The sequence below is a fragment of the Dermacentor silvarum genome, chromosome 11 (genome assembly GCF_013339745.2).
Source record: "Dermacentor silvarum isolate Dsil-2018 chromosome 11, BIME_Dsil_1.4, whole genome shotgun sequence".
Taxonomy (NCBI): domain Eukaryota; kingdom Metazoa; phylum Arthropoda; class Arachnida; order Ixodida; family Ixodidae; genus Dermacentor; species Dermacentor silvarum.
Window position 1 is genome coordinate 43,535,684 of NC_051164.1, and position 15,550 is coordinate 43,551,233.

The 15,550-nt window shown below is 44.9% G+C and overlaps 1 protein-coding gene across 1 annotated transcript in view; it reads right to left on the reverse strand.

The window, feature by feature from the left end:
- Positions 1-11,503: 11,503 nt before the first annotated feature.
- Positions 11,504-15,550, reverse strand: part of LOC119432541 (ras-related protein Rac1-like) — a 29,005-nt gene continuing 24,958 nt past the window's right edge. Inside the window, 1 exon segment of the mRNA XM_049658287.1 lies at positions 11,504-11,703. Within this exon segment, the coding sequence (XP_049514244.1) occupies positions 11,504-11,703 (200 nt within the window).

Consider the following 15,550-nt stretch of genomic DNA (forward strand, 5'->3'; position numbering starts at 1 on the left):
AGCAATAGTGACAACTTCGCTGGCTTCCATCTTCACAGTAGTGGAAGAGCTCTGAATTGTTTTCTAATTAACAGCTGTGATGAAAAATTGCCGACGGCTGGCGGAGTGACTGTTAAGAAGCCATCGCGAAAAGTTCTTGTATATATATGTCTACCATGTAGGTCTCATCGCCAATCGAACACGAGATCGCATGCGCACAGTAGCAGATGTCCACATGTGGTTCTAACAGAGGCTGAAACAACTTCAGGGGACCCTTTTCTGGCCCATTGGAGGCATCACGATTGGTTTATTTCGCATGACGTGTTCATTAATTGTCTTTTTCGTCAATATCTGTGTATGTTTATAACGAATATTGAATATAACGAAAGTGTCTCTGTGTCCGATACGGCTTCGTAATATTGAGGTTCAACTATATGCTATAGACGTTATATGCAAGCAGGATTCACATTCCAACAAACTGACCTATATTAGCACTGCGCGTTGGCCGACAGAGTGTTGCAAGTTAGCGCACCAATGTTCAGAGAAATGTAACAATAAATCGTTACGTGTAACGGTATCACATGTTTGTGCAATTACGGTCCATACATTTAGGTATCATTAAAGTGGACTGAACTCGTAATGAAATAGCACACGGTTTTAATGGCTTCTTTGAATCATACATTGTGCTTTGTGTGAACAGTCATCATCATCATCAGCCTATATTTATGTCCACTGCTGGACGAAGGCCCAGTGTTGCCAGCTGACGCAGAGTGACATAGCCAAAACAGGCGGATATTATAGCCCAAACGTAGCGAACCATGCAGTCGGGCCTCTGTAGCTTGTAGCCAAAGTGTAGCCATCACGTCTGCTGGCGTAAAGTGGCAAAAACAAATTAGTCATGTTAACTACCTAGTAATGTTTTTTTTTGTTTTTCTTATTTTCAGTAAAGACGCTAACTGAAAGCATCAAGTACACGGCCAAACCAGGTGTTTGACTAGACTGGCATGCAGTATAGACCAAGTAAAAAACAATATCACATATGCAAGCATCAAGCACACGCCCAAGCAAAGGGGTTGACTACTAGAGGTGAAACACCCATGAAGAAAAAAAATATCAAATAAAAATCATTCGCCATGGTTTTTCAGTGGCTAACGTATAAAATTATTTGAATCTCTACAATACACTGTTTCTAGTCAACATGATGATGATGATGATCGTATGGTGGTGTTCCCTTTGTAACGGGCGGACGTAGAAATTCGGTCCTGGAGCAAAACCTACAGTGCATTGCACCACACCATGGACACAGATGCGGAAACAAACAGAAAAAGTGGTCGCAGTTTCACCTGAAAGGCGAAGCATCAATTGCGATAGCAAACTTGTAGAGAGCTATACGGAGTAATGATATTAGCTTTATCAGCTGTATAAACTTGGACATGCAGCAGCATCGGCAACACGCAGAACTGTTGTCGACGCCATCGGCGTTTTGCCCGCGTTCGCTCAAAATGCGTGCGGCGTTGGTGACTGTTGCCGGAGCCTGTGATATAAATAGGCACTTGGTGCCGCAGCTAAACGTCGCCTCCCTTCCCTCCCCCTCCCCCACGGCTTCTCGCGCGTCGGAAGAAGGTGCGTTTGCTCTACATATATAGTGATTGTAAAGGAGAAAAGAGACGCCTACTTCTGCAGCCCTTAAGCGAACACGGCGCGGAACGCGCGTTTGTTCTCCGCCGTGCGTTCACTCCCCGTGAAAGACGCGCCCCTCGCGCCCTTTCACTCGCACATACAGCGTTCGGCGCGCGGCGACGATTTCTTCTCCAAATGACGTCATACGGAACCTCACGGCGACGGCGACGGCGACGCCGACGGCAGAAATCTGCTTTTGAGTGTCCATATAATTGCTATCGCAATAAAAAAAGCCGGCACATCCCACGCCCTGTGGGAATCGGTGTTATGCGAAGCAATGTGCGGGGAGGCTACCAATTAAACGAAACGACCATGAGAGCACGAAGACGTAGGCGGCTATTCATGACCTACATGACACGCACGTCATGACATTCATGTCATGAGTCCTCAGGAGTCCCTTTAGCAGCTCCTAGGATACCTTAAGGCGAAAGCCTTAGCCATGCTCATGACCATGACTTCCACCATTGACCTTTAGCATTTTCCTTCCCTTAGTACCCATGTCAGACCCCATTTAATTTATTTTACCCTCAGGGCCAATTGGGATTACAGAGGGGAGTGGGTTGTTATAGAAAAATATAGTTGAACAAAAAAACAGTTAGTACAGTTAATTCATACAAATGAAGCTCGTAATTATACAATGCACACAGAAATAAGTGAACAAAAAAGCAATCAGTACAGTTCCTACAAATAAAGGTCGCAGTTATACATTGTTAGCTAATGCATCATGGAATATGTGATTATCGTTAATACTAACAATGTGAACGGGAAGTTCGTTCCATTCTTTTGACGTACGAGGCACAAATGAGTTCAAGAAGGTCTTTGTGTTGCATGATGGAATACCTACTTTGTGATGATGATCGATGCGGCGAGATATGTACTGTGGGCGAAGGAGTAGTTGGTCATGTAGGACAGAATGGTGATACAACTTGTGAAACAGTGTTAAACGAGAAACTTTTCTGCGAGACGCTAAAGAAGGAAGTACTAGGGAAGTTTTCATGGCGGAGACGCTCGCAGTTCTGTCATAATTAGATAATATAAAACGAACGGAGTTATTCTGGACGAGTTCAATGGAAGTTACAAGATTGCCATAGCTTGGGTCCCACACGGCTGTAGCATATTCCAGTTTAAGGCATATTAGTGTCCTATAAAGCTGCAACATTAAGCCACATGGAGCAGTAGAAAGGTTACGACGTAAATAGCCAAGCATGCGGTTAGCATTGTTAATAATGTACTCAATATGTAGCGACCGAGTTAGATTAGTCGTGATGTGAACTCCTAGGTACTTGTAATAGTTAACAGAATCCAAACGAATGTTATTAAGATAATAAAGAGGAGAGCTAGTGGAAGTTCTAGATACACGCATGACTTCGCACTTTTTAATATTTAGGTCCATTAACCATTTTGCGCACCAGTTAGATATAGCGCGAAGGTCAGATTGCAATACCTTAGTGTCGTCATCGTTAGTAATTTCCCGAAAAATGACACAGTCATCAGCAAAGAGATTAATGTTAGATGATATAACTGATGAGAGGTCATTAATATAAATGAGAAATAACAGTGGGCCTAAGAAAGAACTTTGCGGATCGCCGGAATGATCGCTCCCCCAGGTATCTGGTTTTTAGGGCGCCAATCATGTCCTTGTCCTTCCCGGGGAATTTGTGAGCGATTTCTTAAAGCGTCCTTGCCGGGCTCGATGGGACACTGCAGGATGACCCACGTGTGCGCCGTACTCAGGGCACCCTTGAGCGACTTGCAAAACTGTACCCAATTTTCCTGGTCTGATTTTTCATGAACGAACGTGACCTACGTGGAAAGTTGCCTAATGGTAAAATGCGACAGAGTTGCGGCAATGAGTGACATCGAGTTCCGAAGCATATTTTTTTTTCCAGCCAGAGTTATTAGCTTTAGTGAGGCAGCTATTACCACACCCTTCCCAGACAGTTCAGCTAGCCTGCCCATGTCGCTCAGAACAAAACGAAGTTGAACGCAGCAGCGCAAAAATCTGCGCCATTTTGTATTTGGATGTGTGAATGACTGCGCTGGTAGTGATATGCCCACATTGAAAACTATTTTTTTTCGGCTACTGTCTTTCCGGAAATGCTGATCGCTAAAATTGTTCTTCCCCCTAAATTGTGCCCATCGTGTGCACAATTCCACGAATACTGTCGTTAATGCTACACGTCGGAATGAATACTCTAATCAGATTTCAGAGTAGCAAGCCAGAGGACTGTCCGTCTGATCATTGTAATCTCCTCTCTTTATTTAAGGCGAAAGCCTTAGGTGGCTATGTTGGCGGTGCCCTAGGCGGGACCTTTCCGTGACCTTGGCGAAACTGTGCCGTGATGAAAAACGTATAAAATGATTAAAAGAGCCTAAAAAATCCTCGGATTGACGTCACATTTCTCAGCGAGTTTTCTATAACCAAAGTAAATTAGTGGCTTTGAAAAGAAAGTTTGGTAAAATTTGTTCTACGTGGGAGTAGAACCCACGCCTTCGCGGTGCGAGACGAGCCAGTTTTCCTGAAGCCACGGCTGCTTTTTTTTGGATGGTATTTATTGCATTTCGTATATGCGAGAAAAATACTATACGCGACAAACGTCCAAGCACTAGCAAAAGCATCTCATATTCGTGGCTTAGAAAGGACCTAAAAATCGCCTTGAGCGCGCCATCCACGCACAAAGAGTACAAGTAGCTTTGAACCTAAAGTGTCAGCCCTTCCACTGGGAAGGGCTTGCACTTTGGAAGATTATTGAAGCTGCACTGTGGTGGGAATTACACATTTTGAATTATGACTGTTAAGGTGTGATGGTGTAATGATCATTTGAACTATTAAAGAATGAGGAATATATATGATGTAGTGGTTTTCATTAATTTAGTGACCAGAGTGACCATGGCTTTATGGTCTCTATGGGTGTACGGCTACGGTAGGCACGTTCTTCTTAAACACGACGTCTATACACGTCCGGTCTGTTCTAGTTCGTACCGTCGGTTCGTTCACACAGGTCAACCCGAAGCGCTCGTGCATAAACGAAGTGAACAACCTTCCATTCGGGCGTGCAATGTCAACGTTGAAGTCGCCCGTCGTTACGATATATACTTCGTCGTCGAACATAACCGATCACATTGCCGGGTCTGCTGCGTTCGGGGCGTATTTGGCCAACGACCTCTTGTTCGACTAGAGCTTCCGAACCACTGGATGTACGTCCTGCTGTTTGCGATCTTGCGCGGCGTTCGCGCGCCCATTCGCACTTTTGGCACTCAGTCGTCCGTTGCGTTGTTCCTCCGAACGAACGGCACGCGGCCGGTCCATCGTGAGACGTAAGGGCAACTGATAAGAGCGCTAGCGCGAAGTTCACGTCACGGAACGGCTAAACGCCGTTGCCGACACTGTTAAGGCCGTTTCACATGGTGCAATTTTCATCGCACCGGTAGTGCGATTTCCATCGCATGCGAGGAAAATCGCAGTCGCAGGGCTGATTCTGCGATTTTCGGCTGCGACCAACCGGTTGGTCAAAGCGTCGCAACGTCGCAGCGGTCGCTGCGATTTTCCGTCGTAATTGCGCCGAGAGATATTTCGCGGTTTGTTCTGAAAAATAGTTTCGGTCGCTCAACGCAACGTTTATAGATACTTTTTTGTCTATAAATGTGGGCTCAACAAGCCTCGAACAGCGGGAGTAATTGAGTGGAGCCGTGGATTGCGCAATCGGTACGTACCATCCGCACCGACACGCGAACAGTGCAGATAAAAACTGGTGGGTCAGATTCGGTTCTTTGATTTCTGCGCGTTTGTTTTCACGCTACGTTGCTTGCTAATCGCGCGACGCTTTTCGTTTTTACGTTGGCTTCGGGTGCTGATAGTACGTACTTTTGCGCTCTTTTGCGTTATTCACACGCGCTTCGATTTGGTAAATACTATGAAGTGTCCCTCACGGGAAGACATGGACTTCGGATGTCATCCCAATTTTCTGTTTATTCAATCCACTCGCGATATACGAAAACGCCACAGTTGCGTAGCGCGGTATGCTTTTACGGACGGAACAATTAAAAGAATATGTAACTACGGACAATGCTACGGTCTAAATGCTAAATGGTCACGCTATACGCGTGACCATTTAGTTGCAGTCGGTTGGTTTGGGCTTTTATGCGCATTTTCGCCAATGAATTATCTCATTTCAAGGTTCTGTTACTTCCGCTGCGAGACGCGACTGCTTATCAATCTCGCAAAGTGAACCTGCAAACTATATATTGTAATAATTGTTCTACTATAGCATATTTAACGCTTTCACTGGGAACAAACATCATTGTCAATTTGTTTTCGAAGCATTATTTAAACACTTCTTTCGCATTTTTATGATCTATCATTTTTTCTGTTGCACCAAAACCAATAAACCTTGAATGTCTTGCAGATTTTGTATCCTTACTGCACCTGTATTAACCCTCACATTAAAAGGTAATTGCATATTTCGCTTACTTCTGTGCATCGAACTTGTTTTGTTTATGCTGGTCGTAACATATTGCAGTATTCTAAGAAACTACTTCACCATAAACATCCTTGCCTTTCCTTGCTTCCCTGTCTCTACTTCCTGTTAAATACATGCAACAATGCGAAAAGCAGGCAAACACCTTGTTTTTTATAAGCAGTAGATACCACATTAAACAAAACAGATCAAAATTGTGCAGTGAAGACAGCCAGTTGCATTCCTTCCTGTGAATAACATCTTTTCAAGTGTGGGTGGTTCTTGCATGTCCACTGCTCATAAAGTGTGCAGACTCATCACGAGGCATATGCCTTGCCCATCAAGGTGGAGGCAATGTTGCTAATGAGTCTGCAATTACATGTATTATTGCATAAACTCATATAACCATATCCCCTCATTAGTCGGCCGAGCTTGCTCCGACTCAGATTCACCAAAACTCTACGTATCCGAGCTTGCTCTGACTCAGTAGATACCCCGGCGTAGTTTTTCACAAATCACTCACGATTTCACAATTACCAAACGACTGAAAAATTGCAAAAATAATACCTATACATAAATCAGGCGACGCAGCAGAAATTGCAAATTATAGACCCATTTCATTAACTACTACATTCTGTAAGTTTCTAGAACGCATAATCCCAAAGCACATACGGTTTTTCTAGAGAGCATTCACTTCTTGTCTCCCTACCAACATTGCTTTCGCAGTTGTTTATCAACAGTAAACCAACTAACAGAACTAGTTCACAATCTTGCATTTTATATCAATCACCGCGACCAGACTGACATGATTTTACTTGACCTATCTAAGGCATTTGATTGTGTATGCCGTAACAAATTTATCGCTAAAGTTGAAAGTGTTCTTCGGAAAGGGTCCATTTCAGCCTGTATAAAAGAATTTCTAGCCAATCGTTCACAATTTGTTATTTACGAAAAAATGCTGTCTAACACTGTCCCCGTTACTTCCGGAGTTCCCCGAGACTGAGTTCTTGGGCCATTACTCTTCCTAATCTATATTAATGACATCATAGCTAACATTGGTTGTAATATAAAACTGTTCGCCGACGACTGCGTTATTTATAGCAAAATCACTAATTAGACCGACCTATTTTGTGCTCTACTTGGCAGATGTCAATTAAGGTCAATTAAGTCAATTAAGGTCAATTAAGATGTCAATTAAGTCTGCGGCCATGACCGTAACAAGGAAAAGAAGACCATGTAACTTTATATGTCTAGATATAGGTCTTATATCTAGATATATCTATATCTAGATATAAAACCAATCTAGATATAAGGCGTCATGTTTTTAGGCTGTGTCTTTATCACAAATTTTATCATTTTCCTCCTAGTACTTCAGCCATCATTCCAGTGCCCCGTCAATCTTACCGATTACATCACGAAAAATCTGTGTACCCTCCGCCAGCCCGGACCATTGCGCACCTACATTCGTTCTTTGTGAAGACTGCCCGGGACTGGAAAGACCTTTCCGCTGACGTCGTGCACCACTCCAATCCACATAATTTCAAGGCTGCCATTGAGTCCACATTTTACTAAAGCGATCACCCATCCCTTATGTAAAACCCCACACCGGGGCCTTTGAGGTAATAATAAACAAACAAACAAATAAATAAATAATAAATAAATAAATAAGATTAATGGCATACCAATAACTAAAGTTGAACAACATAAATACCTCGAAGTTACATTAACCTCAGACCTCAGGTGGGATAAACATATTTCGAATATCTCCACAGGAGCATTACGCAGATTATTCTTTCTCAAAGGAAGCCTTGCGCTCTCTACGACATGAACGAAGCTACTGGCATACACAGCGTTCCTTAGGCCAGTTCTCGATATGCAAAGAGTCTGGATGACCAACATAACAAAATTAGAGGCAGTTCAAAGAAAGCTCATAAGATTCATTGTCAACAAATATAAACGCGCAGTCTGGATTGCAACACTATTTACGAGAGCAAAACACGCTCGCTTGAAGTTCTTGTTTCAGCTTCTAAGAAATAACTACAAGATGGATGTGTCCAGGTACATTTCATTTTTTGAGGCTCGAAAAACACGTAACAAACATGCGTACACTTTAACAGAATACACATGCAGTAACGACTCGTTTAAGTATTCATTCTTCTGCCTTACTGTAGCTGAATGGAACAGACTTGATCCTGCTATAACCGCCATCGAATCATTGTCCGAATTTACCTCACGAATAGAAGCTGCAGTACGTAAATAAAATCATTTATCATCGCATGAATCATCGTTATAAATTTTACATTGTGTTGCTTTCGACGTACCATTTGTCTTTTTCCTTTTTTTTCTGGTTTGTTGCCTTTATGTGGACATATGCTACACTCTGTTCCGAAAATAAGTTTTCATTACTGTATTACTTCTAGTCCTCAAATGATTGTTGTAACTTCCACTTGCCTGCTAATTGCTTGCCAAGATTTTTATTTCTTCTCAATTCGTTTCTTCTCGCTCTTAAAGTGTGTATGTTTTAAGCGCATCTCTTCACGCAACTTTAAAATTTCTTGACGCGTTATGTGTTATCTTTCCGTTGGCTGCTAATTCATGTATAATTGGTTACTTACGTGTTCTTCACTGCTAGTGTCATGTTAATTACCTGTCGTGAAAACATGCATTTCGGTTCCTAAACTCAGCTTCCTTCTTATATTGCCGTCCTTGGGCATTGTTTTCTTTTTATTTTCTTTTTTTTTCAATGAACTGTTCTGACTAGATGCGTACTGATATACATGTATGCTGTATCGCCCAACTGCCACGCTCTCAAATGAGAGTCGCAGTATGGTAAATAAATAAAATAAATAAAATATTCACAAAAATTATACTGCGCTGAGCTTGTTCTGACTCGTATTCATCAAATTTATACTCAGGCGAGCTTGCACCGAGTCATATTCACAAAAAATCTACTTAGCCGAGCTTCCTATGACCCATATTCACCAAAATTCTACACAGGCGAGCTTGCACCTAGTCATATTCACAAGAAATATACTTAGCTGAGCTAGCTCTGACTCATATTCACCAAAATTCTGCTCAGGCGAGCCTACACCGAGTCATATTCACAAAAAAACTTCTTAGCCGAGTTCGCTCTGACTCATATTTCCCAAAATTCTACTCAGGCGAGCTTGCGCCGAGTCATATTCACAAAATTTCTACTTAGCCGAGCTTGCTCTTACTCATATTCACCAAAATTCTACTCAGGCGAGCTTGCACCGAGTCATTTTCACGAAAAATGTACTTAAATGAGCTTGCTATGACTCATATTCACCAAAATTCTACTCAGGCGAGCTTGCACCGAGTCATATTCCCGAAAAATCTACTTAGCCGAGCTTGCTCTCACTCATATTCACCAAAATTCTACTCAGGCGAGTTTGCACTGAGTCATATACACGAAAAAACTACTTATCCGAGCTTGCTCTGACTCATATTCATCAAAATTCTACTCAGGCGAGCTTGCACCGAGTCATATTCACGAAAAAATGTCGCAGTTTCACCCGAAAGGCGAAGCATCAATTGTCATAGCATCTTAGTAGAAAGCTATACGGAGTAAGAATGGTAGTTTTATCAGCTGTAAAAACTTGGACATGCAGCAGCACCAGCAACGCAGAGAACTGTTGTCGACGCCGTCGCCGTTTTGCCCGCGTTCGCACCGAACGCGCGCGGCGTTGGCGACTGTTGCCAAAGCCTCAGGGGCGGCTCGGAGGTTTTCGGCGAGATCAGAATGGAATACTCGTTGATCAGCGTCGGAAGTCTTTACCATCTTCTCGCCTCGCAACGTTTTTATATAAATACGCATTTGGTGCCGCAGCTAGTGGTCGCCTCCCCTCCCTCTCTCCCGTCCCCCCACGGCTTTTCGCGCGACGGAAGAAGTCGCGTTTGCTCTTTATATATATGGTGATTGTAAAGGAGGAAAGAGACGCTTAATTCTGCAGCCCCTCAGGGAGCCCGGCACAGAACGCGCGTTTGTTCTCCGCCGTGCATTCGCTCCCCGTAAAAGCGCGCGTCCCTCGCGCCCTTTCACTCGCACATACAGTGTCCAGCGCGCAGCGACAATTTCATCACCGTGACGCACTCAATCTCCCACGCGCAAGCAAGGAAGCGGGAAGCCAGCGCCGGAGGGAGGGGGGGGGGCACTTCTACTCTGCCAAGAACCGCGCTCGTCGCTCGTTCGCACCATCCCTTATCTCCACATGGCTCTGACCTTTATGCGCCGTGCATTCGCCGCTCAGTTTCCGTTGACGCGGTAAACCCACGTACCTTCGCCCGCTGCTGCGGCGTATGCGCTTGCTGCCAGCGTTTTGACAGTCGTCGTCTGCAGTCATTTAGTGTGATCTATTCATGTTTGTTTGTGCGCGCTCACACCACGCTTGTTCAATCAGTTAGTCGTAGTCGGGCCACATTTTCCAACGCACGCTACACATGCAATGCTGCCCGTGTCGGCAGTGCAGCGCTACAGGTGTGTCCCTTCGCACGCGCTGCCCACGGGATGCGTTTCTCATCAACACCACCGTTTCACACGCGCCTTCTCGTGGTCATCGAGTCTCTCTTCATGTCGGTCTACTTACGCCGCAGCGCACCTGCTTACTTAATCAGCTCATGTTTACTACAATTCATATTGCTACCAAAGCCGCTCACCTTACTTCGTATGACATTGCTGTGTTCTATCGCATTCATTGCTTCGCCCTTAGGGCGAAACTACACGTGGACACGACCCTCTAGGACTGAGCCCTTAACAGCTTCGCTGTAAATTGTGGTGACAAGCAATTTAACAAAAGCCAGTCCGGTTGAAACTCTGTCAAGTCATACATTTCCTTGAAGTGACCAATCATTTGAGCGTACTGCATTTACGACAAAACAACAGGTTCAGCGTTTCGGTACAACATGCGTGCATTAACAAAAACATATCAAAAGGCATGGCTTTTCCGTGGGGTGCAATTAAGTATCGGATGGTATGCTGATTAAAAATCAAGTCTTTCTTGAGAGTTCTTTGAAGCACATTCCAACAAAATATTCCGTTTTCCAACTTATGGAGCAATGCCCTATAGTTTCGCGTTCATCACAAAGGCGACAAAATTTTCCCGGGTAATATTTTGGGGTTTAATTTTATTGTCTATGTGGACACCGTTGCGATTGCAGGAACTGGAACGTTGCGTAAAACGCACGAATAATCAAGAAATCAATCGGTACAATGCAAGAATCGTTGACAAACAAAGTAATTTGCCTTCGCCATTTCATCTTGAACCATCCAGACAACTTAGCGAACACTCAATCGCCACGACGGCAACTTTCCAACCACGTGTGCACTGTGTTTAAGCCAAGATTTGAAACGTACAACTCAAATCCTTTTAGAAAGGTGAAGCATGATGCGCGTGGCCAATCACCTCGTCGTCCACATGTCGCTGCAAGATGCCAAAAGGAAGAGAGTGGCTCCGTTCCTTCTGCTGGCTGCACCTCTTCTTGCGCGCCATTCCTTCTTTCTGAGTCGCACACATGCGGAGACCGGAAGAATCACTTGCTGACAGTTTCCTGAGCTGCGATAGATACGCTGCATCCAAATCAAATTAAAAGGAAATAGCTCATTGCCGGCGTGCCACGGAAAGGATAAAGGTAAATAGAACGTTTGGTATGCGGGTGCGGGATGAAAGCCGAACAGCGTTCTCCTCTTCTTTTTCTTTTGATTTCGCATCTCCCTGTGGCACCGTGCAGCCTGTGGCCGACGCGGCTGAATGCCACGCGCTCGTGTTTTTCTATTCATCGAGATGACGATAGTACATAACCGGAATTTCTTTCATTTTGCAAGAAACTTGGCTAGCTCATTAAAAAAAACATCTCAGAAATTATCACGCTTTTCGTTTAGGTCGGCCTACAAGAGGTGGTGGATTACATAAGTTGGGAACGAGGTGGCAGAAGAAGGGCACGAGCTCGTTTCGGAAGACAACAACGTTAGGGACCGCCCGATTCATGGCCAATCCCCCATAGTGGGTTGTGCTATATCTACAGGCACCAAACCAAACCAAACCAAGTTAGGGTCTTGTCTGCGCTGCCTGTCTCTTGTAATATCATCTGTAAATAGATTTCACTGTTACTTTCATCCTTGTGTCACAATATGCTGCATGAAACTCCAGAAATTCATTTCCCTTATTACGTTTTAAATTAGAGTTTATTAATACACAAATATGCCATTAGAAAAAGCATTTTGTTCGCATACATAGATCTATTGGAGAATGCGACTTGCTTTACAGCCGGTACAACCTGGCTTCTTTCCTGTCCAGGTCTCTTTCCGTCTTCATTACTGTTCGTGATTCATTTGCGCTGTTCTTAAGATGAAGCTTAACCAACTATCCCAAATGTCTGTTCTTCTAAATCAGTCAGTGAGATATCCTGCTCCACTATGTACTCTAATGTTCCAAGTCTCCGCTATGACCGTGGTATAAACTTTATGGTACTTCCGCTACAATTTTATGTTTGACTCCGTGCAGTTGCCATTTTAAAATATTTATAATTTATTCAAAAGTATTCATATATACACATATTTACTATACAATACAAAGACTGAATGAAACAAGGCACTTTCAAATCGTTGTTTAAATGTTTCCAACAAACTATGAAATCAGTACAATCTCCTCTTTTAATATCGCCCTGCACATACCGTTTGTGCCTCCAAGTTCCAATATAAGGTTCCAGACAAAGCTCATATTGAAAGAGCTTCGCTTCCGCCGTACGTGGAATCAGCTTCGCTATATCCTGGCTTGCTTAATCCTGTTTCCGCGCTAAGTGAGGGTATTGGTTGCCTCAAGCGCGCAGTTTTGATGCTTTAGATTCACAGGCGCCAAGACAGTACACCGTGTCATCTTAATTTTTAATCTTAATCTTAAGGTTTACCCACAAAACCCAGCATCACTTCGTTGGACATACGTACACATAAAATGCCGGTGGTTGAGCCGCAGCACCGGGACTCGAACCAAGTACCTTACCCATACAAGTTGGGCGTTCTACCTACAGACCGTTTGGGGTAGCCAATGAGCTGTACAGCAGAGAAAAAAGCAGGCTCTTTTATTTTGTGATCGTCGGATCTTGCGCTTTTGCGCTAACCAGCTTGGAACATTCGGAAACGAACACTGAACGGCTGCAGGCTTAAATTCCCGAATCCCAAGGTCCATATAAGCAACGTGACGATCAATGACATGTTATGGCGTCTTCACGATGTCGTATTGCACTAAGTGGATGTGATACCCCGTGCGTATTTGTCAAGCAGTTTATGTGCGTGGAGAATATGTGAGAAATAATGCTGTACGCAAGAGTTTAGGGGCGCTAACTATACATTGCTATTCTCACGCAGTTTCAGCGGAGAAATAAACAAGAAAAACAGCTAAAGCTCATTACCCATAGCTGTAACCCACCAACCGGAAGTGGCAGATCCAATGGCGTCGCTGAAAAATGGCGCTTTTTAGCATTGGTCTTCTTCCCACTGGTAGAGGATGATAAGTGGTTCTTGAGGGAAAGGGAAAGGTTGGCGCTATCTTCTGCAGCCCTTGAGGGAGCACGGCTCAGCGCCAAGGTAGAGGCGTGCGCAAAGCAAGTTTGTAAACAAGAGTGCAACTGCGTTCGATGCTCTGAATGCACTGAAGATGCTGATAGCGGCCACGTGTTCGCGGAGCAAAGAGCGTAAAAAAAGAAACGTAAAGGCAAACAGGCACAGTGGCCAAGCAACAAGGGCGGAAAAGGAGCCGCGCAAAAACATCCTGACCGCCTGACCACGCTACCCTACAGTCACACGCTAGCCGCGATGGCAGCGCCCCCTCACATACCGGGAACGTGTGATCCCGCGTTCAAAGGCGGAGTTGCGGAGCTTAAATATGTGCATACAGATGGGGTCGACATGTGTAGACATGGCCTCGACGAAAACTTCCCCCGTGCGACAATCGACGGTCGCAGCACACTGTCGCAAAAAATCGATACCCAAAATCACTTCGTGCGTCGATCGGGGAATAACTACAAATTCCGTCGCGAAAACTCCACCAGGCAAGGATACTTCAGCAGTGCACACACAAACAGGACGCAACGACTTGCCGCTCACTCCACAAAACGTTGCAGCCTGGTCCCACCGAAATACAACTTTGCGCCCCAACCGACCTTTAAAACTGAGACTCATTACGGATACAGTTGCTCCGGTATCCACTAAAGCCATTACAGAAACCCATCAACAAGTACATGCACTTCGTTATTAATCATAGCAACTGCAGGGGGCATTTCTGTCGATAGCACGTGTCGAGCGACCTCACCCCCATCGGCCGCGCTAGCTAGTTTTCCGGTTGCGAAGACGAGGTGGAGCGGCGCACTGGCGATGGAGATTGACGTAAACGAACGGCTCCGAAAGCTTCTCGGCCAGTAATCGTTGCCGGGAGGAGCGCCAGCTCACCAAGAGGTGGTGTACGGCCGTTGAGTTGCCCTCACAGGAAGTGTGGTCCTGGTTGAAAACCTCGATCGATCATTCCACGTTGTTGGGCGACGATTGCAAAACCTCGCTATGTGGCCCGCGACACCACATTGGAAACACACTGGCAGAGGCCGCAAATTTCGATGTTCCTCCATGTAGTCACGCATGTTGCTGTCGACTGCATAGCCAGCAGGTGGGTCACATTCCTCATGGTTAGGCATCGGCTGCCGGGAGACGTGCGTGCGGTGAGGGCGTTGGTCGTAGTCATGATCTTGATAGCTCATGGTCCCTCTCGTTTGTGGGGTAGACCTATACTCAATGGTCGCTGCGTGAGCCGTCGGTTGCCAAGCGGTCGAAACGGCCGTGTTGCTCATCTCGTGTGGTGAGTACGCACCAGTGATGCCGGGTGTGCGACGGTAAATCTCTTCGCGATGGAGCAACTCTTCGCCAACAATCTGCCGTATTGTTGATGGAAGGTCAACACACGAGCTCGGCTCTACACTTGCCACCGTTGTGACATTAGCCAGACGACCAAACTTCGGTATTATTCGTCGCATCTTCAGCGTCTCAAAGGTCCTGCAGTGGCGAATGACGTCAGACACGGTATCCAAGCTTTCTTTGCCGATCAGAAAATTGTAGACGTCTTCGGCTACTCCTTTCAACAAATGTACAACTTTGTCATCTTCAGACATTTGAGAGTTGACTATCTTACACAGTTTTAACACTTCTTCAATATAAGTTGTACAGGTTTCGCCGGGAACCTGAGCTCTTTGCGAAAGCGTCTGTTCAGCGCGTTTCTTTTTTGCACTAGAGTCTCCAAAACACGCTCTGAGTTCCTCGACGAAAAGCTCCCATGAAAAGCTCCCTATCTTCGTGATTCTCATACCAGACGAGCGCTTTGTCGGTAAGGGAAAACACAACATTGGACAACTGTGCGGTCGAGTTCCAACCTTAG